Source organism: Artemia sp. Qi Xiang Cuo, chromosome 6 (genome assembly GCF_049724085.1).
Source record: "Artemia sp. Qi Xiang Cuo chromosome 6, ASM4972408v1, whole genome shotgun sequence".
Classification (NCBI taxonomy): domain Eukaryota; kingdom Metazoa; phylum Arthropoda; class Branchiopoda; order Anostraca; family Artemiidae; genus Artemia; species Artemia sp. Qi Xiang Cuo.
Window position 1 is genome coordinate 56,435,290 of NC_142799.1, and position 27,200 is coordinate 56,462,489.

Genomic DNA, 27,200 nt, shown 5'->3' on the forward strand with positions numbered 1-27,200 from the left:
AATATACAGCACCTCTTAGTCTACTAAGTATCATCATGCTAAATAATTTGCTTTCTACAAATAAAGCTAAAGCCTCTGCAATTGCTGCACTCACTCGAGTCTTTCTATCAGCGCGTACCCCCCAGCTAAAACCTAATAAATAAATAAAAAATTTAAATGAAAAAAAATCATTTTGAAACATGTGGAATTTTTTTTCACAATAATCTATGAATATAAGTGAAAACGAAGGGCAGAAAATGGATTGAAAAATGGAAAATGGAAAATGGACATGAAAAACTTAAAATGTTGAGAAATTATTGGGTATCTGAAGCAGTCTACCCCCTCCTCGATCCCTTGCTCGTTAAAATCTAAACTCCATTGCTTTAAAAAGCTTCTTATTCAGTTTTAACGGCCCTTGTACTTCAGTAACCGTTCTTAAAGAATTGGGACAAAAAGTAAAACCTCAACATAAAGAGGGATGAGTCGAGGAAGGGGCAGCACACCTCATATATTTGGAATAATTTCGTTTTAGGTTTTCATGTTGCTCCTTTTTTCAGTAGAAAAAAAACTTGTTCTTTTTTACTTAATTTCCGATCGTCCTTCAAATGATGTCCAGACCTAACTAAGATGTGATGTAGGGTACCGGCCCCATAAACCCACGGTTTCTTGCTGTTAAGTTGCACATATCAATAATTTTATAATTGATTGGTAGCACACAGCTTTTTCTCTTTTTCTGCTTAAGAATTAAAATGTTGAATTATAATTAAGATTTTGAACAAAATTTGAAAATTTAGTCGAATTTTTTAATGAGCAGTAGCTTTGTTGAATAAGTCCTTAATAATATTTTTTCTACAGAACTTCATGTGGACTTCGAGGGATATTGTTATTAATATGGACGAGAATTCTCTTGGACTTTTGTTCCTCTACGCTAAGCGCGGATGGAGCCATTACCATCTCTGCAATAGGGTTCTCTCATGTTCAAATACATTCTACACATATGTTTAAATGCATTGAAAAATTGAATATAAATAGCAAAAGCGAAATATTACCAATTAAAATTGCTGAAAACAAAACTCTTTGTAGCATTACCCACTCCCTCTTCACAGCAACAATAACAAAGGTTGAGGCAAAAAAAATCCTGGAATCAAGAGGAAGTAAATATCAATCTATATCTCCTCCCCCTAACACCTTTCTCAAAAGTCATTATTCATTTATTTGAAGGCCCAGTAAGAGTTAAGGTATTTGGGAATTAAAATGAACCACCACCCCTCCTTCCTAATAGCTAATAGCACATCACTGTAGCCTATATAATTAAATAAATTAACAAATTTTTTCAACTGAAAGTAAGGAGCAACAGTAAAACTTAAAACGAACAGAAATTATTACGTGTATGAAGGGGATTGCCCCCTCCTCAACCCCTCTCTCTTTACGCTAAAGTTTTTTAGTACTTTTAAAAAAGCTTCCTATTGTTCTAATTAAACGACCCAGGTGTTTCAGAAGTCGTTCTTAAGGAATTGGGACAAAATTCAAACTTTAGCATAAAGAGTGAGGTGTTGGGGGGGGGGGCGCAATCTCCTTCATACATGTAATAATCTCTGTTCGTTTAAGTTTTAATGTTGCTCCTTGCTTTCAGTTGAAAAAAACTTGTTTTTTAAATTTAATATCTGGTCGGTTCTAAATAATGCCAGAAAATCTGGCCCAACCTCCACGGAGAAATCGCCCTTTCCACGGAAATGTTCTATAAGCTATTTAATACCGGTAAATATTTTCTCCTGACAATTACCCTCAATAGCTCCACGCGTAATATTGAGACAGAAAAGAGAAAGCAAGACATCTAAAAAGAATTTTGAACAGGAATTCTGGCAAATTCCCCCAGTGTATAATTTCCCCTGACACGCTCACCCCCTGGAAACTTCCCTTCCCATATACAAAAAAATATACAAACAAATAAACACGCATCCGTGGTCTTTCATCTGGCAAAAAAACAAAATTCCAGATTTTTGCAGAAAGGAGCTTGAAACCACTGCAGTAGAGTTTTCTGACCCTCTGAATCTAATTGAGTGATTTTCATTAAGATTCTAAAACTTTTAGGGGGTATTTCCCCCTTTTTTTCGAAAATCAAGCAAAATCTCTCAGGCTCGTAACCTTTTTCGGTAAGACTAAACTTAATGAAACTTATATATTTAAAATCAGCATAATAAGCCAATTCTTTTGATATATCTTTCGATATCAAAATTCCGTTTCATAAAGATTCGGTTATTATTGAGCCGGGTCGCTCCTTACCACAGTATATAAACTAGGCATATATAGTATGTAAACTATATCTTTATATTGTGTTTCTTACCTACAGTTCGTTACCACAAACTGTTTGATCAAGTGAATCAACTTAGATAAATCAAGAATTAAGATAAATTTCACTATTAACCATTTATCCTGTGCGGGCTATGTGACTTTTCAGGAACGAATGGGTGACTGTGCGGCATTACTTCCTCTATATATGGGAAGCTCGATATATAGTTTTTCGGTACTTTTAAATTGATTGTCTGTGTTAGTTATTTCATTTGATAGCAACTTGGTCCTCTTTGAGACAAAATCGCAGTTTGGTGCCACAAAATAGCAGAAAAAGCTACTTTCCCTTTGCACATTTTTTTTTTGTCGCTAAAAAAACAAACTAGGATTTATAGTTTCTGATCAAACGAGGCCTCTCCTGATCTTCCAGGGCCTACGGTTAGAAACAACACCCCCTGGAAAAAAAATTAAAAAAATAAAAATAAACACGTATCCGTTATTATTATTTTTTTTTATAAGGAAAAAAGGAAAAATTATATCATAGGCAGCGCAATCGCGCTGCCTAAGTAAAGAACGATGTTGGCACAATTTATTGTTTTTTTTCTTTTTCTTTTTCTTTTTCCATACCAGGGCACTTCGTATCGAAGGAGTTGTCGTAGAAATTTCGAAAAGGGCTCATTCGATTGAAAATTGGAGCGGCTTGTGCCCTTTTCAATAGTAGAAAGTGATTGGAAGGCAGCTAACACCCCTTCCACACCCACCATTTCCCCAAACACATCCAATCAAAATTGGGCATTTTGTTCAGCGTAGTTGATTTCCAGATAGAAAATATGTTTTTTGGGGAGGTCACTCCCCCACAACCCTCAGGGCAAGGGTTTTAAGTTATACTCTGGGGACATATAAGAACGATGTTGGCGCAATGTATTATTAATTTTTTTTTTCCTTTAGACCAGGGCACTTCGTATCGCAGAAGTTGTCGTAGAAACTTCGAAAAGGGCTCATTCGATTGGAAATTGGAATGGCTAGTGCCCTTTTTAATAGTCGAAAGTGATTGGAAGGCAACTAACACCCCTTACACGCACACCAGTTCCTGAAACACATTCAATCAACATGCTGAAATTGCCATCCTGAACTGCGTTGTGGACCTTTACACTTAGAAGATGTTTTCGAGAAGGAAACTCTCCCACAGCCTTCAAGGCCCGGTTGGTCATTTATGCACTGAGGGCATGGACGGTTTTTACAGTAGGTGTCACTATAGAAACTTCAAAAAAGGCTAATTCGACTTGAAATTGAAATGCCTAGTGGCCTTTTTAATAGTCGAAAGTGATTGGAGGGCAACTAACCCCCCTCTCACGCCCACCTTTTCCCCAAACACATCCAATCACAATTTTTAGATAGCCATTTTGTTCAACGTAGTATTCAGTTCTGGAAATTAGGTCTTTGAGGATGACACCCCCCCCCCCCTCCCCAGCCCTCAAGGAAAAGACTGTAAGTTATGTCCTGGGGGCATATAAGGCTTTTATAGAACACATTGTCGTAGAAACTTCAAAAAGGGCTCATTCGATTGAAAACTGAAATGGCTAGTGCCCTTTTTAATAGTCGAAAGTAATTGGAAGGCAACTAACACCTCTTCCACGCCCACCATTTCCCCAATCACCAGTCTTCAGGGCAAGAGTTATAAGTTATGCCCTGGGGGCATATAAGGTTTTTATTGAAATCTTTATCTTAGAAAATTCAAAAAGAGCTCATTAGATTGGAAATTCAAAGGGCTAGTGCCCTTTTAATAGTCGAAAGTGATTGGAGGGCAACTAACCCCCCTCTAACGCCCATCTTTTCCCCAAACACATCCAATCAACATTTTTAGATAACTATTTTATTCAACGTAGTTGAAAGTTTTGGACATTAGGTCTTTAAGGATGACAACTCCTCCCCCCACAGCCCTCAGGGCAAGGGTGGTAAGCTATGCCCTGGGGGCATATAAGGTTTTTTATAGATAGCGATGTTGTACAAACCTCAAAACGGGCTCATTCAATTTGAAATTGAAATGGCTAGTGCCCTTTTTAATAGTCGAAAGTGACTTGGGGGAAACTAACCCCCCTCTCACGCCCACCTTTTTCCCCAACACATCCGATCAAAATTTTGAGAGATCTTTTTTTTCAACGTTTTTGAAAGTTCTGGAAATTAGGCCTTTTAGGATGATAACCCCATCAGAGCCCTCAGTGCAAGGGTTGTAAGTTGTGCCCTGGGGGCATATAAGGTTTATATAGAAAGTTGTTGTAGAAATTTTAAAAAGGGGTCATTTGATTGGAAATTGCAATGGCCCTTTTTAATAGTCGAAAGTGAATGGAGGGTAATTAACCCCCCTCTCACTCCCACCATTTCCCCAAAAACATTCAATCAAATTTTAAAGACAGCCATTTTGTTCAACGTAGTTGAAAGTTCTGGAAATTATGTATTTAAAGATGACAAACCCCCCAGAGCCCCAGGACAAAGGTTGCAAGTTATGTCCTGGGGGCATATAAGGTTCTTATAGATAGAGTTGTAGTAAAAACTACAAAAGGGGCTCAATCAATCTGAAGCTGAAAGTGATAATGCCCTTTGTAATAGTTGAAAGTGCTTGGAGCGCTATCAACCCCTCTCTCACGCCCACCGTTTACCCGAACCTGTAGAATCCAAATTTACAGGTAGCCACTTTGTCGAATATCGTTGAAAGTTCTGGACATTAGGTCCTTGAGATTGACTACCCCCCCCAGCCCTCAGGGTAAGGGTTGTAAGTTATGCCCTGGGGGCATATAAGGTTTTTATTGAAAGTGTTGTCGCATAAACTTCAAAAGGGATCATTTGATTGGAGATTGAAAGGGCTAGTGCCATTTTTAATAGTTGAAAGTGATTGGACGCCCCTCTCACGCCCACCATTTCCCCGAACACATCCAATCAAAATTTTGAGATAGTCATTTTGTTTAACGTAGTTGAAAGTTCTGGAAATTAGGTCTTAGAGGAAGACAACCGCCCTAACAGCCCTTAGGGAAAGAGTTGTAATGTATGCCCTGGGGCCATATAAGCTGTTTATAGAAAGCGTTGTCGTAGAAACTCAAAAAGGGCTCATTCGATTGGAAATCGAAAGGCCTAGTGCCCTTTTTAACATTCGAAAGTGATTGGAAGGCTTGACATTTTCATAGGCAGTGCAATAGCGCTGCCTAAGTAAAGACCAGGGCACTTTTTTCCATAACAGGGCACTTCGTATCGAAGGAGTTGTCTTGGAAACTTCGAAAATGGCTCCTTCGATTGGAAATTGGTGCGGCTTGTGCCCTTTTTAATAGTCGAAAGTGATTGGAAGGCAACTAACACTCCTTCCACGCCCACCATTTCCCCAAAGACATCTAATGACAATTTTGAGATAAACATTTTGTTCAACGTAGTTGACTTCCAGATGGAAATCATGTTTTTGAGGAGGACACTCCCCAGCAGCCCTCGGGGTAAGGGTTGTAAATTATTCCCTTGGGGGATATAAGAGTTTTATAGAGGACTTTATCGTAAGAACTTCAAAAAAAGGCCCACTCGATCGGCGATTCAAAAGGCTAGTCCCCTTTTTAATAGTTGAAAGGGATTGGGCCTTAACTAACACTCATCTTACGCAGACCTTTTCCCCAAACACATCCAATCAACATTTTAAGACAGCCATTTTGTTACAACCCCCCAAAGCCCCCAGGGCAAGGGTTGTAAGTTATGCCCTGGGGGCATGTACGGTTTTTATTGAAAGTGTTGTGTCAGATATTTTAAACAGGGTTCATACGATCGAAAATTGTAAGGTCTAGTGTCTTTATTAAAAGTCAAAAGCGCTTGGAAAGCAACTAACACCCCTTCCACGCCCCACAGTACCCCAAAAACATCCAATCAAAATTTTGAGAAAGCCATTTTGTTCCACGTAGTTTAAAGTTCAGGAAATTATACCTTTGAGCAGGACACTCCCCCACAGTCTTCAGGGCAAGAGATATAAGTTATGCCCTGGGTATAAGGTTCTTATTGAAATGTGTGTCGTAGAAACTTGAAAAAGGGCTCATTCGATTGGAAATTCAAAGGGCTAGTGGTCTTTTTATAGTCGAAAGTGATTTGAGGGCAACTAACCCCCCTCTCAGGCCCACCTTTTCACCAAACACATACAATCAAAATTTTTAGATAGCCATTTTATTCAACGTAGCTGAAAGTTTTGGGAATTAGGTCTTTAAGGATGATAACCCCTCCCCCTCCCCCACAGCCCTCAGCGCAAGGGTTGTAAGTTATGCCCTGGGGGCTTATAAGGTTTTTATAAAAAGCGATGTGGTAGAAACTTCAGAAAGGGCTCATTCAATTGGAAATTGAAAGGGCTAGTGTTCTTTTTAATAGTCGAAAGTGAGTGGAGAGTAATTGACCCCCCTCTCACGCCCACCATTTCCCCAAAAAACAGCCAATCAAAGTTTAGAGATAGCCATTTTGTTCAACGTAGTTGAAAGTTCTGGAAATTATGTATTTAAGGATGACAAACCCCACAGAGCCTTCAGGGCAAAGGTTGTAAGTTATACCCTGGGAGCATATAAGGTTTTTATAGATAGAGTTGTCGTAAAAATTTCAAAAGGGGTTCATCAATCGGAAATTGAGAGGGATAGTGCCCTTTTTAATAGTCTACAGTTATTGGAGGGTCGCTAACCCCCCGCTCATGTCCAAAATTCCCCTCAACACATCCAATAAAAATTCGCATATAGCAATTTTGCTGAAAGTAGTAGAAAATTCCTTAAATTAGTTATTGTAAGTAGAAAGCCCCCCCCCCAAGCACGCAAGGCGAGCATTGTAAGTTCTGTATGAAGAGCCTATGTCGACTATGTAGAACTCCTTTTCGTATAAACTTGAAAAGGGTCTATATGAGTCGTAAGTCAAAGGGCCAGTGCCTTTTTTAATAGTTGAAAGTGACTGAAGAGCGACTTACGCCTGTCTCACGCCCACCATTTCCCCATACACTTCCAATCAAAATTTTGAGATAGCCATTATGTTTAACGTAGTTGAAAGTTCTGGAAATTAGGTCTTAGAGGATGACAACCACTCTAACAGCCTTTAGGGTAAGGGTTGTAGTTTATGCCCTGGGGGTATTTAAGGTGTTTATAGAAAGCGTTGTCGCAGAAACTCAAAAAGGGATCATTCGATTGGAAATCAAAAGGCCTAGTGCCCTTTTAATAGTCGAAAGTGACTGGAAGGCTTGACATTTTTATAGTAAAGATCGATATGGGTATAATGTATTATTTTATTGTTGTTGTTGTTTAGACCACGGCACTTCGTATCGAAGGAGTTGTCGTATGAACTTCGAAAAGGGCTTATTCCATTTGAAATAGAAAGGGGTGATGTCCTTTTTAATAGTCGAACGTGATTGGAGGGTAACTAATCTCCTTCCCACGCCCACCCTCCTAATCTCTCGATATGTTTAAAAATTAAATGTTGCCTTAAGATGAAATCAAAATGCATTTTGTTATTGCTAATTCCCAATAAGGCATCTCAGCATTATCCCAAGATCGATTGGAGGTATTATATTCAAATTTTCGGTGCTGGTTCTCCTCTTAAAATTTGACCAAATCAAAATAGCTTAAGTGTATCTAAGCTATCAAAGAAAGTAAAAAGATTTTTTTGCGAATGGTTTCAAGTTTTCCATTTATGGTCAACTATAGGAGGTATGAAACTAAATTAAACACTACTATTTGTGTCCAGATTTTTAAAAGGGTGCATGTTGTTAAAAATTGCTGAATTTTTCTCCATCATACAAATAGCAGGACAAACTATAAAGTCTTAAGAAAATAAAAAGATTTAAACTTTTATTTTCTTTTTCCCTGAAAAGACTATGTCAATATAAAACGAACAGAAATTAATAAAAAAACTTTTTCCATAAAACAAGTTTTTCAAAGAAAGGTAAAGAACTCCATTAAACCAAAAATGAGCAAAAATAAAATCAAATAATCTACCAAGTGTGAAATTACCACAAATCAGCATCGATAAATAAATGAAACCCAAAACGAACAGAAATTACTATAAATAACCAAGTCCAACTCAAAACGAGCAGAAATTAACCTAAGTTGGGCTAAAAACCCCTATGCCCTCCCAAGGCCAGAACATAATTTGCCCAACAACAAATTTTTATAATAAATATAAAAAAATAAAAACAAATTTTTTGTTCGTTTTTGTGTGTGTACCCCCCCCCCAAGAAAATTTTCTTTTGTACCCTCCCCCCCCCCCCGAAAAAAATCCTGGATAAAAAATCCTGGAAATACTCATAATTATGAGTATGAATTATAGTTGTTCATATAATCATTGTCATTATCTTTACAGTAAATTTTGAACATTGTTATTTTTAAGATACAAATAGTTGGCATGGCTACATAAGTAATTCGCTCCAATGAGTATGAATCATCGACCCGAAATTGGTGAACAAGAAGGCGATTAATATAAAAGCGGACGGCGTCACTGAAACGGGTTTCGAATAAGTTCACAGATACTACCATCCCATAGCTCAATTGCCTTTGTTTAGTTAGACTAGGAAGTTTTTTTTATTGAGCTTACTATTTTTATAGTATTGAATGAAATCAAGAAATGTCACCCAGATATTGGGGCGCTGATTACTACAGTGAAATGGGCTCGGATAAAGATCAGAAAGGAGTTGGAGGATGTAGTGTCCGAGGTGCTGTAAAATGTGTATTAGTTGGAGATGGTGCTGTCGGAAAAACATCTCTTATTGTGAACTATACTACCAATCAACATCCCACGGAATATACACCAACTGCATATGATAATTACAATGGTAAGATTCTTTGGTAAATTGTCGGCAGTTCATATTATTAGGGCCGTTTTTTCACTCATCAATGTGCTAAGATCTTAAATCTTTTGTAAGAAAACGCTTAAAAATGAAATCTTTTAATAAAGATCTTACATCTTTGGTCGTTTTTGTGCAAACCTTTTTCATCATTCTGCTCTGATCAGTCGTCTGAGAACAATGATGAGTAGACCATCAAAGTTCTCTCATCATTGTTCTATATGGCAAAACAGTGGCGGTCTTCACACTTTTTGCTAACATCAGTGAGCTGTAAGATCATAGAACAAAGATGGGTAAATATTTAGCCTACCAAATCATATTAGGCTATTGAGTTACGACTAAAGTGAATTCGACTAAAATTCATTTCCGATAAAAATGATTATTATATTCACAAAGAGCATAAAAAAGGCATTGAGTTGTATATTTACCGTTCTGCTTAAATGAAGTACAAGAAAACTGGGTCAATATATACGAAATCATATTATTGAGTTAGGATTAAAGTGAATACACCATTCCATGCCTTTTTTTATGCTGATTACGAATATAATAAGCATTTAAATTATAAATTAATTATAGCCCCCCCCCCCCTATATAGTGACCAGCCGGGTTAGGTTAGGTTAGGGAATGTCGCTAGAGGGGGGGGGCTGAAATTAAATTACGAAATAAAAAATTATTATATTCGTAATCAGCATAAAAAAAGGCATCGAGTGGTATATTCACTTTATGAGTAAGTCAATAATATGATTTCGTATATATTGACCGAAAACTGTTTTCAGCTTTACAAATTTACTCAATCCCAATTTATGGGGTTTCAAAGATCTGCAAATACATTTCATAAATTTAGAAAAAAAAACAGCTTAAAATTTACGCTACAGCTTAAAATTGTACTGAAGTAACGGGAATTGTATTTTCAGAGCTACAACCAGAGAAAAAGAAAATGATGACTGAAAATTAAGGTAAAATTTTGTTTTGTCAAAATTTAAATAGGTAGGCTATAGACCCGTCAAGTAGGCACAATTTCTAATATTTAGAAATCAGACGAGGGTTAACATGGAAGCTTGGTAATACCTTCTCAGAGTATGTTTCTGGTCCTAGAGTGACCAGAGTGGAAAAGGCATCGAGTGGTATGTTTACTTTATTCGTAAATCAATAATATGATCTGCGAAAAATTTACCTATTTTATTGGCATTAACCAAACTTGACTTTTTAGAAATGCCCATATAATGGAAAAGTACCGATTATTATGTTCGTAATGAGCATAAAAAAGGCATCGATTGGTATGTTTACTTTATTCGTAAGTCAATAGGCCCGTTTTTTAGCACTAAGATCTTACTTCTAAGATCATCTTTCTGCAAAGATTATCGTTTTTTAACTCATCTTAGGGTAAATATTTACCAAATCATATTATTGAGTTACGACTAAAGTGAATATACCATTCATGCCTTTTTTATGCTCTTTACAAATATAATAATCATTTTTGTCGGAAATGAATTTTAGCCCCCACCCCTATATATACCATTTCAGGGTATATATTTGCACATTAGGGGGGTGAAAGTAATTTTATTTCTGATTTAAATGAGAGGTAAGTTTAAAATTTCCTCCTACCCCCCCTAATGTGTAAATATATACCCTGAATTGGTATATATATATGGGTGGGGGCTGAAATTCATTTCTAACAAAAATGATTATTATATTTGTAAAGAGCATAAAAAAAGGCATTGAGTGGTATGTTCACTTTAGTCGTAACTTAATAATATGATTTGGTAAATATTTACCAGCAGAAGATCTGTTTTGCAAGATTTCACTTTCATAACACAAAAATTTTAAAGGTCATCAGAGGTCATTGCCCTCTAAAGGGAGAAGGATTGGAGGTAGATACTTCAAGATATTTTCCCGGGACATACTTTAGTCTGGAGATCCACCCCTGAAAGTTTCATTTTCTTAACCTAACCCCTTTCCAAGATAGTGAAAAGTAGCTAAACTAGAATTGGTGCTTGTCAATTAGCTGGTACACACGTAAGATAGATGCTAAAGGAAACTAGTCAAACGGGTATCAGTCAATAGAGAATTGGATCGCAAAGCGTGGTTTGTCATTGCGTTTACATTATTTAAATTATTGTTTTTTGGGGTTTAGGGAAAAAAAGGTACCCAGGTTAGGTTAGTTTACGTGTTTAATATATGCTATGCTTTACCCCCTACCCCCCTAATGTGCAAATATATGGCCCTAATTTATTTATAAACTATTATTTTTTCATCATATTTTGTTTTATTTTATTAGCAATAACCAAACTTGACTTCTCGCGTGGATACCAGTTAATTGACAAGTACCCTAGAATTTTCCCCTAATGTATTATATTTTTATCATATTTTGTGATATTTCATTAGGATTAGTCAGAGAAACAGGTTATACTTAGATGAAGAACTTAGCATAGGCGCTCTAACATATAAGTACCTTTTTTTGTCACCAGGCCGCTTTGTATGGAAAGAATTGTTGTAGAAACTTTGAAGGGGGGGGGCTCATTCGATCTGAAATTTAAAGTTCTAGCAACCTTTCCCTGGAGATTTCCTGGCGATACTCATGATAAATTTCTATATTAGCCTTTTTTTGGCATGTATTACGTGCATCTTTAGGAATGAATGTGCTATAGCGCGGTTGTTTTCTCCCTTTTTCCAAAAAAAGGGAGACATTTTCTCATGCTCTTAACTTTTTGTGGGTAATTTTAAACTCCACAACTTTTGTAAATTGCAATACCCATGCAAAACCAATTCTTTTAATGTAGACATTGCCATGAAAACTATTATTAAGAGTTTTGATTAATATTAGGCTAGCACGACTCGCATCTTGCCAATAGTTTGTGTTCACAAATTGTTAAAAAAATAAAAAAATAAACGCAAAACCCAATGTTTCCCTTAAAATGTCGATAAAAACAAACCTTCTGGTAGCATTTGCCTCCTTCCGCCCGGGAAACTCCCTAACGGCGCTTAAGATACACCCTCACACCTCTTTACGTTTTGTGCCGAAAAACATAAGGAAATAATCTTTTATGTTGCAAAGAAATTTTTTTTCTGCAATAAGAGCAAGCTGTCACAGCGAAGCAACCACATTCAGGCTTGTTCCAAATAAAAGTAGCTTATAATTTTTTACTTCCCCCCCCCCTAAACCATGTTCCATATTTATCTGAAGATTAGCAGAGTTAGAAAATATGAATATAAAAATGCACTTCAGGCACACTCCCTCAAGGCAAACTGAGACATCAGGCACCGCAACCCCTCCATCTACAAAGTGACCCGCTGGCCCTACTTTGTAATAGCTGATGTGGAATTACACACCATTTTGCATAATCATCTTGGTTATATGAAGCTTTAAAATAAATGTCTATACTAACCGTTTACTTCGTGTGGATTGGGGCTATGTGATTCTTTAGGAATGAATGCGCCTCCCTACGGCAATACTGCCTCTGAAACAGGGAAGCTCAATATATGGCTAAAAGAGTGCTTGAACTTTTAACTTCCATTCGGATGAGCCTTCTCCCGATTTTCTAAGACTAATGGTTCGATGCGATGACCTTTGGTGGAAAAAACAAATAAACATGCTTCTTTGATCTTCCTCCTCGAAAATCAAAAAAGGAAAACTCTACATTTTTGAAGAAAGGAGCCTAAATCCTCGGTACATATGTATTATAACCACCACACTCAAGAAGTGAAGAAATTTACCTACATTGTAGTTTATCTCTCTCAGGCTAAGCTGATTATCACCGAGTACATACTGAAATACAGAACGAAACCGGTTCAACGCAGACCAAGAACTTGGGTGTGGTGGTTATAATACATACGTACCGAAACCTCTACAATAGGACACTGCTTTCTTCGGTTAAATAAATTTCTGTACGCTTAATCTGTGTAGAAATGTTTGTACGACTGGTTTTGATTTTTCTACTTAAGAACAAAATTACTAAAGAATTGCACTTCTATAATATAATTTTGAGTGGATGGGAAAGGTTTCTTTCATTTATATGGAACAATCTTTCGGCTTTCTATAGGGCTGAAGCTATTCTGACCCCCATCCTAAAGAGACTTTTGAATTTACAAGTATTTATATATCCAGCATTTTTTTAAACAACCTTTTCATGCTTTTTTTGTTGTAAAAGATTGTTTCTTTAAATAATTAAATAAAAAAACAAGTTTTTTCAACTGAAAGTAAGGAGCAACATTAAAAATTAAAACGGACAGAAATCATTACGTATATGAGGAGGGTCACCCTCTCATCAATACCTTGCTCTTTACGCTGAAGTTTTTTTTTACAACTTTTAAAAGAGTTGATTATTCTAATTAAACGGCCTTTGTGATTCAGGAGTCATTCTTAAATAACTGGAAAAAAATGGAAACAGTTCGTTACAACCAACTGTTTTGCTTACGTGTCAACAAGGCCATACCCAGGTCTTTTTTCCGACGAGGGTCTTACTAAAATAAAAATTTCGGGGGGGGGGAGAGGTTTACACAAAAAACCTAAAAAAAAACATACAAAATTTGTTTATATCCATTTTTGTTACGTTTTTACGAGTCAGACAAACATTTTTTTTTTGGGGGGGGGGTCAAACCCCCTTAACCCCCCTCGGGGTACGGCCTTGCGTGTCAAGGCCATTTATAAAGAGGTTTTTATAAAGAGTTTTCGTTGTGTTGCAAAAATCAGACTTAACAATTCGATACAAATAGGTTTTTTTCCTAAATTGTGTGTCTTCATTAAGGCTCCCCCGACGCTTTCTATATACCCTCTGATTTTGAAGTGGACAACCGAAAAAAAATAATCAAATTTCTCGTACTTTGAATTGCTTTCATGTCTTTCTTTGGGCAACCACTGGGATAAATGTTATATGTTTTATCATTTTATAATTAAACGATTTGGGCTGAATTGAACTGAACTGAATTGATACAACCAAATTTTCTTACAACATTTGTTTTCCTAATAAAGATTTTTTGGTTTAGTCTAATTGCCCTAAAAATTTCAAGCCTACCAGAGAAAATATTGTACATTGATTTTTGGGCGTCATGAATCGATACAGCCAAATTAACTTTCAAATTTTTTTATGCACAAAAAAAATAGATAATTTTTTAGATAAAAAAAAATTCAAAGTCCACTGAATTTTTTTGGTCTAGGCTGGAAAAAAATATTTTATCATTGCTAAAATTTCATCACAAAACTTAAGGTCGCCTTCCCCCCAACACTTCCTGTAACTTTTAACTCAGTCCCACAAGCCGTCCCTGAGATACTACAGATAGGCTGTCTCGTAGTCTGGATACACATAGATGAATTTTTATTTACCTTGCTGCTTTACTGTAAAAAAAGTCCCGACAGGGGGCTGTAGCGAGAAAAGCAAAACAGATATTGGTGAGGGGCTGGTTACCCTTTAATCACTTTTGACCCTAAAAGTGCACTTAGACTCTCAAGGTACTACCGTACAATCCAGAACACACTTGAGAAGTTTGCTCAGTTGAATCAGCGAAAAACCCGCTTATAGCTGTCTGTATTCTGAGACAATTTGCTAAGGCTCAGTTAAAATATATGTTCTAGGTATGTTTTTATTAAATATTTGATATATAGAGTTGGTATTTTGGTTAGGTTACGTTAGATTAGGTATTTAATATAATGCGTTCCAGGCGGCCTGCTTTCTATAATTCCAAGTTGTAGTTTACATAATTTTGTTACTAAAGTATTATATTTTCATCATATTTTGGTATATGTCATTAGGATTAACCCAACTTAACTTTTCGAATGTGTTCTGGATTGTACGGGAGTACCCTTTAATTTCTTATTGAATGATAGCCCCCTCCCAAGTTTTTACAACCACCTCTTCCGTACCAAAATACAAGGGGAAAAACTAAACAACGCTAGCGGAAAAAACTCTACTAAAGCAACGGTAGTGCGTAGCCTTTGATTTGGCCGTACTCTACTCAAATGTTTTTTCAACGAGGCAGTTGTATATGGGTCGCTTCATACTGGTGCGACCTCTCAGCAGGGAGGCGATTTGAAGAAGGTTCCGAATGAAAGTAGTGTAGTGTCTAAAAAATCTCTTTTTTTCAAGAAATGTATTTACATTTCCTTTGGGATGGTCATGAACAGTTTTCCTTCTTTGTCTGGACAAAGAGGTAGTCTCCCTTACTAATCCCTTTGGGCAAATAATGCAACATTGTATTTTAGACCTGATCTTAGTGGCCCAAGTAGTCTTCGAATTATAGCCGAGACAAAACCTCGTTTTGATTTCCATCAAATGTCTTGCGACATTACTTATAGTAGCTCCTTACTTATAGTTCGTTAGCACGAACTATTTGAAAACCAAAACTAATAACCCTAAATGAATTTTTCATGCATGTTATGCCATGCATGGCTTCTTATGTATCTCTTATATAAGCCAATTAAGTAAATATTTAAGGTACTTGTACTGGGAAATCTAGAACAGGTTAAGAAAACTGTTATTTTAGTAAGTATAAATGCAAATTTTTTTTCCAATGATATTTGCTTGTGTGTGTGTGTGTGTGTGCGTGCGTGTGACAAATATCTAAGTTTGGATTTTAAGATGCGTTTAACACAATTAAGGCTACATTTTTTTTCGGCAATTTCTAATTTTCTTATTGTATCATCTATCTTTTTAATTGTTGAATTTTGACCGTTATGTTCTAATCAGATTTATTCAAGATATACGGATCGAATACGCGAATAGTTATGGTACATATCGAATATATACCATGGAGAACACCGGGTTTGCTTTTTAAGCCAGTCAACTGATGGATGCTATTTCAGTCGGAATTGAGAAACTTTAAAAAAATGGCATTAAATCCGGTGTGACATTTTAACCATCTCATATCAAAATACATTTCCCACTAAAAGTTGACGGGGTAATTTCTCCTGTAGTATAAATTGGTGACGTCTTGGGAATCGTAACGTTCCTCCTTTCCGAATTACTCTTTGTTAAAACAAACTATGTTCCATGCGGCTATCATGTCCATTGCGGTATCGTAACGTATTATCCAGAACATAGTCGATAAGTTTATTTTGTTTGATCTGAGCAAACTGGTATTTCTCTCACATTCGGTTATAATTAGCTTATTCTTTGTGAAATAAACTGCGATATACGTATATTTTAATTAAATATATAATATATAGAGGTGGTTAGGTATTTAATATAATGCGTTCTGGGCGGCCTGCTTTCCGTAGTTCATAGTTGTAATTTCCGTAATTTTGTTACTAAAGTATTATATTTTCATCATATTTTGGCAAATTTCATTATGATTAACCTAACTTCACTTGTTGAGTGTGTTCTGGATAATACAAAGCACCAAAACATTCTCTACATTGATTTCTATTTCACTTTAAACGGTCGGCAGGAGTCGTGCAAATCGGTTGGAACGCCGTTCTGCCTGCTTTTTAATCGAACCTCAATTATGCTTTACGTATCTTAATAACATTACCGTAGTTTAAGACACTAAAAGTTCGGGTGAAATCATCCCAACATCCGGCATTTAGGCTTCTTTACTACCTTCGACCCTCTTATTTCGTTACGCGCTTCAGGAAACTTTGTGGTAGACAGGTGTTGTTTAGGGTTTTGAATAGGAAGTTGAGTGAGCTAATTTTTCAGGTGATAGAAAGCGGAACTTTCTGTCTAAAGTAGAAATCGATATCCTGTTTCGGATTTTTCAGACCGTGCACCACTCCGTTCTAATATACTAAAATAGTGACGAAGACCACACCGCCTTTCCATAACAGACAACAAAAGCACGAAGAACAATAGAGAAATCTTTTCGCAAGACAGTGGAGATAATTTGAATGAAGATTTCGGCCCTATGTCCAAGGGCCGTCCTCAGCAAGACAAAAATATATAAAATATTGTGAGTCTTTTTTCTTTTATATATTTTTGTCTTGTTGAGGACGGCCCTTGCACATAGAGCCGAAATATTCATTCAAATTATCTCCACTGTCTTGCAAAAAGATTTCCCTATTGTTCTTCGTGCTTTTGTTGTTCGTGCTTCCGGGGGGACTAACAAAACTTAAAAACACATACAAAGTTTGTTTATATGCTAAAGTTCGGGAGAGGGGGGTTCAAACCTTGTACCCCCCCCCCCCCTTGGATACGACCTTGCTTGCTTGTCTATTTCAGATTCGGGATTCTTGTAATTCTTATTGCGCTTCCCTTTGATTGATTCAAATTCTCTTCCCAAGCTCCTCCATTCGGATGGAATACAATACTAGAGAACAATTGCAAATAAATACATTGAAAATGGCAAGACTGACCACATAGGGCTCTAATTGGACGTAACTCAATATTCAGATTTTGGTATTATGTTGTTATTAATGTTGTAAAAGTCAGGGTTTTAGCTTTAAAGAATCATCTTGACTATTCTACGTTATCTAATAATTCGTATTTTTTCAGTTATTGTAAATGTCGAGAATGAACCAGTTCGCCTTCAGATATGTGATACTGCTGGACAGGTAATTTATTTTATAACTGCATTCTTGAATACTTAATGTTTCCTCGATTTTATTTTGATAGTCTTCAATAGCTGTATTGGAAATGATAGGGACCTACCCGGGTAGTACCCCCCCCCTAAAAAAAGCAGAGTTTCTCGAATTTCTGGGCATTTTTTTATTCAAATGGTGAAATAAAAAGTTTTTTTTTTTAAATATTGGCTCAACCGAAAAAGCAATCCCTAAGAGCGTGCATTATTGTTTTTTTGGCTCTTTGTTCAAAAGTTCATTTTTCTATTTACCTGTCTCCTAGTAGTAGTTTCGAAGAAAATGCCAGATATGCATAGGCTTTACCATTCTGATATTGTTTCTGGCCGTGTACGCAGACTGGAGGGTAAAGACAGTAAGACACACAACCAGATCCGGGATTGCAATAGTGTTCCGACTTTTTTCCCTCGAATATTGGAGACTCTAATATACTGTAGATTCCTCTCACCAATATTTGAAACCTTTTGAAACCAGTACGCCACAGATCAAGGGCGCCGGCAGAAAATTTTCCAGGGGGGGGGGGCAGAAACCAAAACAGCAGTGGTGTTTGGGTGACAGTTTAGATGGTTTACGGCACCAAAATACGACTTTACCCCGAAGGGAGTGAATGTGAAATCAATTTAAAATCCTGAGAAGTTAATTATTTAAAAGTATCAACAACTATATTTTAGGCTTCCCAGTTGCAAAAGAAGTAATACCACACGGTGGTAGTACTGGATTCAACCAAGTTGATTCGCTTTATCTGTAATGAAATTATGGTATGTTTTGTGATCTGTAATTACGTATCAGCCATAATGAGGGGGTGTGGGTAATTTTTTAGGTGGGGGTAGGGTAGATTCCCACAAAAGTACATTTTAATGGACAAACTGCTGAGGGTTCAGATAAATGTTGAGAGAGGAAGGGGGGAGTAGGAATTAATGAAGATGTTTCTCTATACAGCTAATATGTTACATTCCCATATCTACCAGCACAGATGTGAAAAAGGCATGGCAGGTCATCCTCAGCCCCGCCATGAAATTTCTATGGGCTGTCAAATACTGCTAGGAGCTTAGCTTTTATCAATTTTCAATGGTAATATTTTTCTTTTTCATTTATATGAAGTACTTCAATGTATTTAAAAAATATATATGTAATGTATTTATCCATAAGAAAATCCTATTATAGAGGATGACTTCAGTTATGTAGAATGTCAAAAGTCTCACAGAATTTTCATCCATCCAAATAATTATACTCCTTTTCGTCCAACCAAAATTCTTTAGTAATAATATTAACAAGGACTTTTCACCAATTTTCGGACTATTCATCGCCAATTTTTTAAGTAGTCTATATTCAAATTTGATCTAAAATTGAAATTGCAAATTTAAACGTAGAGCGGTAGGCTACTAATCAACGTACAATTATTGATTTACACATTTTAAAAGCAATTGAACAGGGATTTAAAAGACCGGTACCTCAAATTATATCTTGGTTAGGCCTGGGTATGAATTGGAAAACAATCAGAAATTAAATAATAAAAGAGCTTTTCAACTGAAAAAGAGGAACAGATTTAAAACCTATTTGAACAGATTATTCTTTGTGTGAAGGGGGCTGTCTCCTCCTTGACTCCTTACTCTTTACTGTGAAGTTTGTCTTATATTCTAATTTTTTTTAGAAAATTTGCAATTGGAAAAAAAAATATTTTTCAAAGCACTAAAAAGCTTATTTTTTTAATCTTTTTTTTATTTTATTTATTTATTATTTTTTTTTTTTAATAAAAATTTTTTTAATCTCATTTTTCTAATCATCGCACCTTGGATGACTAAATATTTTTATTATTACGTGCGGAGATAAGTACCTTCATACTTTTTCTTATTTCCGTTTTATTCCTTAGATAGCAGGGACTAGGTTTGTCACGTTGACTAACCTCCTTTAAGAAAGAAAATGTTTAAGTTACAGAAGAGGGGATGGCAAATATTAAACTTCATGAAATTTGCTCTTGTTTATAGGAAACACAAACTAACTTATCATAATTGTTTTATGAATTTTGTTTATTTAAATTATTATTACCAAGGGACTGAGTTTCGCTCGGTGAAAAGAAAGACATTATAAAAATATTTCTTTCACAAAAGAACTTCAATTTGATTTTATGCTCATAGAACAAAGGCCACGAAAAGCGTTTATGGATTTATTGACATTTGGGCAAGAGGGGGGGGGGTATTGGTTAACAAGCGAAAGATAAGCCCTAACAAGCGAAAGATAAGCCCTAAAAATCTATGTTATCACGGTTTTTGTGTATTTTTTCTAGTTCTGGTTGTATCGAAATTCATTTTATTTTTTGCCTAATCGGTAATATAACAGTTCAATCAGTTAAAAAAGTAAAAACTATGAGCTTCTATCAATAAAAACTACCAGGTGTCAGTGGTGCTAATTCACTGAAATATAGGAGGGAGGGGGGAAGAGTATTTTCATTTTTTTTCAACCGAAGATACAAAGGGGAATATATTTTTGAAATTCTATGGGTCAATTGTCTCCCTCCAATTGGCATCCCTGTTAAGTGCAAAGGCTAGAAGATCTTATTCTGTTGATGGATTGATACATTAAGTGTCATGGGGTTTTACAAACGGCAGGAATAGAACCAAAGCCAAACTAAAATTTGCCACGTCTGTGGAAAGACCTATATAAAAATAGAGAGTCCCAAAATGTATTTTGTAATAGCTCATCTTATATGATGACCAGCCTTCTAAGGCTGGTTTGCCAATAAAAAAAGATTGTTTATAAGTCGTTAATGAGGTGTATAAGAAAGTAAAGCTCAGGCTTGTGGCCCTCCAAAAATATTGATATTTCTGCGATTTTCCCTCCAATATCTACTTTTTTCTTTATAGTTCCAATTTTATGAAGGTGCATGTCACTCCTTAATTCACGCCAGCTCCAGGCTAAAATCTTGCGCATATGTGTTGTGGCGAGAGATTTTGATTTAAAGGCCTATCAAAATAAGTATTATGTCATGACCTTAAAAGATTAATTCAGTAAAAAATGTATTACCTCTAAACTGAATATATGTATGTCACCCTAATTTCATTGATAAGGACATGGGGCTTCCTTAACTAAGCCAGGGGTGGCAATAGGGATGGATAATTGCCCCCCCTAAGATTAAAATTTCGATATTCTCATGAATTGGTGCCCCTGAACTATACAAAAGAAAAACATATTTATTTTACTAAATGGAGAATGAGTGTGCGTAGCTGTGTTGGCCTCAGGTGATTTGGTGCTGCCGTGAGTTGCTAATAGCAGTAGTGTTTTTATCAAAGTAATATTATTTTTATATCCGTATGTTTAAAAGCTAACTGTCAAAACTTATGAGAAAATACTTCAATTTTAAAGGCATTTTTCAAACCAGGATAAAAGTTTTATTTTAAAACTACTCTAGTAAAATAAATGTTTTTTCGTGATTTATTTATAAATTTAATTTAGGTTACATGTTTTTTGCCACTGTTTATTTACAATGTGTTTTTAGTATCATTATTATTATATTATTTATGTTTTCATGTAAGAATAATAGTAAACACAATAAACACAATTCCTAATTATGTTTCGAATTTTCACTCCAAATAATGTCTAGAGTGGATATAAATTCAATCTGGTGGTATATATTTATACACGGCAGCAGAGTTATGATGCATTTTCAAAATGCCTGCAAAATCTTTTGAGTTGGCTACCCTGATCTAGTCCTTAGAGACTTCAAAACGGGGGTATCCTATTCATTTGGAATGGTACCAGTCTCCTCGATTTAATTACTCCATGTGTGACTGGCAGTTGTCTGGACATAGCTATATGCCTGGCCAAAAATGTCTAGGCATGGAAGTATCAGTGGCGGATCCAGGGGACGAGGGGGTGCCCCCCCCCACTAGCGCAGTCTAAAGTAGTGTAATTTACTTAATTAACGCAAGTTTATGTGAATTAAACTTGCCCCTAACGGAAGTTTATCAGATCGACCTGTTTTGCGCCCCCCTCCCTAAAAAAATCCTGGATCTGCCCCTGGGAAGTATAGCTAGATATACATAAAACGCGGCATTGCATGAGGGTAGGGAGCCAAGAGTTTTCGAAATATTTTCGAGACCTTTTTCAATGGTAAAATGGAAGGGTGCCCGCGAATAAAAGATTTTCTGTAAATATAAAAAGCAATCCCTATATAAAATGTATGCAATACCTGCAAACGAAATATTTCTGGAAAATGGTCAAAATTCACATTATGGCATAAAACTTAACTGTTAAGTTTTCGAAAAAACGAGCTATTACGCTCGTAAAATTTCTCCGGTCGGGCTTATTCACTTGCCGTATTTGTATTGGTGTAGTTACTCTATAAGAGGCGACAAGATGATCGAGACTGTGCCTCCAGGAGGCTACCTCACATGATTAGCTGTACCACGTACTTTGAAGTGACTCTTTTATTCAGCTATAGCAAAATATACATGGGTGTAGGGAAGGGGGGACAGGGAAGGGCAGCTGCCCCCCCCTAGAACTTCAAATTTACGATAGATATTAGCGAGAACTTTTTGTATGTTGAAATTTTGTGTTGGATGTTACCTGGTAGATGATTAAAAAAGCTGGAAATAAACAGAAATTTCCAAATATCGTTTGCGATATCAACATTTACGTTTTGATCTTCAATATTGATTTTCGGTCCGATATATAGATAAGAGTGTGGCCCACGATCGGCCAGAATTCTCCATGAATTGATTCAAGCGATAAGAATTTGCTGAGCATGCCAAAGCAAAAGCAACTCATTCTATACCATCCTTGAAAAAGACAATTAGAAATACTCCACCATTTTTCCACCTGGATGCCTCTGTCCAAGTGGCCAAGAGTGCCAAACCTGGGCCACCTCAGCACTGGTCCAGTCGTCTCTGGCTTACGTTTGGCCACCGTACAAAAGAAAAAGAAAAGTGACCAGGGGAACATTAAAGCTTGTTTTTCGGCTATAAAATTAAGAATGAATATGTCAGCATAAAAAACTACAAAATGAATTTCATTAAGGTTTAAAAAAACTAAAGAGTATCAATTTCAAATTATACATTGACTGATCAACACCAAAAGTAAGCCGCTCCGCTAATCTTGGTGTTCTACCTTTCAGTGGTGGCAATTTTATTCCAACTTCTGAATTGAAGGCACTATCCATCTCGTCAGTTAGCGCAAAGTCTCTTGGTACAGTCTCTTTTCAAAACTGGACCTTGAATTCTTCAGTTGCTACTTTTTGATAATGATGATGTTGTGAACAGAATACCTTTTCTTGCACTACAGCTCAATCAGAATGTAATCAAAAGCCTTCACTTTCTCAGTGTCAAACTAAAAATTGCTGGTAGGGGGCTTGTCTTCAATGTCTATGCTAGGGTCTGAAGAGCTGTTGTATACAGGATTATCGACGTCAGAATTGTCACTCTAACTGTAACTCTTGTTGCGAGAGACAAGCCTTTTGCTTTTTAGTCTTTTCACTTGTCTGACTTTCTTCCGTTCCAGGACTAGGGCCTTTTGGCAGATACAGCTTTTATCCTAGCAGTAATTCATTCTTTCATGGGGGTGTCAGTGAGCACTTCTGACTTTTTCATATTTTTTTTCCAGTTGATTTTTTGGGTTTGACTTGATTGATAAAATGCTACAAGTAAAGCAAAGAATGAGAGGTAGTCATCCAGCCAGAAGTATTTCCTGAGCTGATCATGATGCTTCCTGGTAAAGCTCCCCTGAGTAAAATTTCCAGACACTGTTTTTGTGGGGAAATAAGTAGAGGAGTGACTGTGTTCCCAACACATTAACACCAGCACAAATCGTGGTCAACAGACCTCTTTCTGCTGACTTGACCTTCCCTACTTACTTCTGGCCTCGCTGTGCAATGATTTTCCCAGGCTTGTGGATTTTTTCAGACCTGATTCGTCAAAATTTCAAATGTCTTGTGGTCTGAACATGTGTTTATATAGGCCTCGCTCCAGGTTGTTAAAGAAAGCTCCTACACTGTGACCGTTGAAAGCAGTTGTTCGTCATAGGCTTGTACTCTTTGGCGTTCTTACTGATAGAGTTTTAAGGCAATCCATAAAACCACGGTACCAATCTTTCCCTGTAATTCCTCCACTGTCTCCACTGCCTTTGCAGTTCCGTTATCCGGTACTTTTTATGCTCTTAATAATGACATAAGTATATGCAAATTTACACGCTTCTAGGGGAGTACAGTCGAAATGAATATCAGCTATCGTTTTCAAGTAAGTTTTTAGTTCTTTTTCTTGTTCCTCTGTAAATATTTATCATGTGTTGTAACAGGGTGTAAAGAAATTCAGGTCCAGAATTTTTAGAGGGATATTCAGCTTCTCAACTTTTTTTTTATGTAGTCTTGCAGCGTTCCTCTAGGGACACCCATGGTACTTTCAGAGAATCCAACTGACTTCTTGTAGAATAAGACAGAAAAAACTGCTATTTTATTTTCTTCTGGATCACAGCCACCTTTCTTTCTTTTCTGACAGGATTAAACAACGCCAGAATTAACACAGTTTTGGGTTTTAAGCTTGCCTTCAACCTTTAAACATGCTGTTTGCACAGCTTGTACAAGCATAACCCACTTTTGGACACCTTGATACGGCATGCCGAATTTGGGTATTTTGGCCGAACATGGGAGTTCACTATCCCGCAGGATGAAAAAATACTAACAGCAAACAGGTGAAGATGGCACGTCTCGGAAGCTGCCAAAAACAGGCAAATAATAAGAGAATACAATGTGAGTTTACAACGCGAGTTTTCTAGTATTCGTAATTAGGTGTAGGCTTTCAGACAAAATTAAACAAAATTCCAGAGTTAATCATCATAAAACCTGATCCAATCTGACATTTTTGGTAAAAGTATTAATTAGGGTCAGACATTTTAAAAACACACACTGCCATCTGTCAGAGCTTTTATAATCCACCAAAAGCCCCATAGGTTTTTATATTGAAACTGTTTGCTTTGGCTAAACGTGGGCCGGTCTCCCCTATACCAATTTTGATATTTAATTTTGCCCAACTGTAAAATTTTGAGTTGAATTCTTAGAAGAAGCTGTTATCTAACCATAATGTGATTTGAGTCAAATCGCTTTTGTGGTGTTTTATGTTTTCTGAAAATTGGAAGTTGGATAGTGGGTCTCTTATATTATACTGTTGCAGGAAAAGTAGAACATGGAAAATGTTAAAGGCCGAGTTTTAGCGAAATATAGAATGACTAGTTTCTGAAGACCTATATTCAAAGGACCTCGGGAAGTATTAGTAAGACCCCTCCCTCACAGAAGTGGCTGCCCCCTCTACACAAGATGCTGCCTACGCCCATGAAAATATATGATAATTTATTTTTTGTTGCTTCTGTAATAACTCCAGGGACGAACACAGCGAAAAATTTCGGAGGGGATGGATAAATTGACCGAGGGATGCTAGTACTCGTTAGAAATGAAAAATAAAGTTTTTAGAACATAAGGTACATTCTTTATTGAGACAACACTGTGAATATGTAATTATAAAAATAAATTGAGCCACCTTTTTTTGAGGGCTAGTTTACTCAAAACATTTTCTGCATTTACTGGAACATACCTGCATAGTGAGGGGAATCGTTGCATCAATTTTCAAAAATTGATGTAGAGTACGGAAAATGTTCTTATCACATTCTTTTGAGCATGTGAAAATATTTCATATTAGCAAATATTGTGGTGCTACGTTTTCTGACTGTATCCAGATTCTCCTCCACAGAGCTAACTCAGCTCACAAGCTTCCCCTATTGCTGTCTGCATTAAGATCCCAAAAATTAGTCAGAGTATCTGATATATCCATTGTTTTTTCTTCGTCGATCGAAATACAGTGCTGAGGGAATAGGTGTTGCAGTGACCCCAGCAACTTTCTGTGACTAAGGATTCGCTGATCCAGTTGCTGCAGAGAGTAGTTGATAAATGGGATAAACACAGAAAGTCGGTAATATGTTTCAAGATCCTTTTACGCTGTTGAATAATTATCCCTATAAGTTTATTTTGGGGCTCATCTCGGCATTCTAGTGATGATATCATGACACAGTTCAGTTCCTTCAGTAAAAAGAGGGTGAAACATAGATTGAATCCTCTTTCTTATTTCTCTAACTTCACTTTTAAGATCGTCAGCGTGTTTGAGAAAGTATATGATATCTATAGTTTCTGATTGCAAAGATGTCGATAGAATGAATGACAGACTAAAAACTTTACTGACAGTAACCATAGCTGCAGCAAAACTGTATCTCTCAGTAGCAGATAGCAAAGAATAAGCTTTGCTTGAAGATTCAGAAGCGGAATAAGGATGTTCTTGAATTTCTTTCATATGCCTTACAGATAATAATGAACATCTCTTTAAACAAAATGATTGATTTTAAGTGCTCCCTCCATCTAGTCTCGCAAAATATGTTCAATCTTATTCTTTTTGTCCCTGTGATAGGATTACTTTCTTGAATATTTATTTGAAAGCTGCGGAACGTTTAGGTGAAATTCTAAAGAAATTAATTACTTCTTTCAAAGTTCCTTGACAATTTCTCATAACAGGTATGTTGTACAAATGACACAGGGTTAAGTTTAAGGAGTGACTTGCACAGTTAACACATACTGCATGGGAAAATATTTCACGGACTATACAAGCACAGCTTTGAAACTGACCACTCATAAAAGAAGCTACATCATAACCTTGCCCCCTCAAGTATTTTAAATTGCTTCGTATTTCAACTAAGATTTACATCAACCAGCTAAGGTCTGCTATCAACCTACTATTTCTTTTTGAGAAAGTCTGTAATTGTTGATATCCGTTTTGAAATGATGGACGACTAATTAACAAAGAGGGTTGTAGACTTCTTTATTAATACTGAAAAAGCACACGCGTGATTTAAATGAAGTTTAACGATCTTAGAAGACCGACGTTATAACAGCACGTGGCTTACTTGGCGGCAGCCTAGCATTCTTCCCAGCTGGATTTTCATAAAACAAATACTCTCGTGTAGAGATTGTCACACATTACCTACTTGTTGTGCATACATCACTGCATATCAATTGGATTAAAACCGATAATGAATTTGGCTACCTTTCAAGACAGATTCGTTTTAAATTTTATCTTATAAAATAAATAGATCATTCAATTTTATTTATACTCGTCACAATAAGATTTACGGCGTATATTATCCTTTCGTATTAGTCAAGATCAATAAGAATGTCAACCCTACATGACAAACTTCGCGATTTTCGGGGGAGGATGTATCCCCGCTATTCCCCTGGGTTCGCCCCTGAATAACTTCTCGCTTTTTGGGTCCCCTAAAAATTAAACATATAAGTAGTGGCTCCTGTCTATAATCAAACCATCCATACTAATGGTTTGTTCTTCTAATTTTACTGACATCACCGTAACACACGATCAATTTATGTTATGGTATGTTTCTTTGTTTTAGTGTCTAAGTATGGTCCAAGTCATCCATAAATTAGAAATACTTCCTCATTTGAGATAATCAGGCAAACAAAGGGGACCCTTTTGCGGCTGATATTAAGTTCCGGGATGGAAACTGGCAAATTAGTAAAATAAATCTTAGATATCTGTCAAAATAAATTGACTTTAGGAT

The 27,200-nt window shown here is 36.4% G+C and overlaps 1 protein-coding gene across 4 annotated transcripts in view; it reads left to right on the plus strand.

The window, feature by feature from the left end:
* Positions 1–27,200, plus strand: part of LOC148951413 (cell division control protein 42 homolog) — a 145,949-nt gene that overhangs the window by 72,028 nt on the left and 46,721 nt on the right. For 3 of the 4 annotated variants that reach the window (XM_089090864.1, XM_089090866.1, XM_089090867.1), the window contains exons 2-3: positions 8,856–9,082; positions 17,518–17,576. In XM_089090864.1, coding sequence (XP_088946990.1) covers positions 8,875–9,082; positions 17,518–17,576 — 267 coding nt within the window. In that variant the 5' untranslated portion in view covers positions 8,856–8,874. Of the gene's footprint in view, positions 1–8,640; positions 9,083–17,517; positions 17,577–27,200 lie in introns of those variants that run through there. The other variant, XM_089090865.1, reaches the window with a different exon arrangement.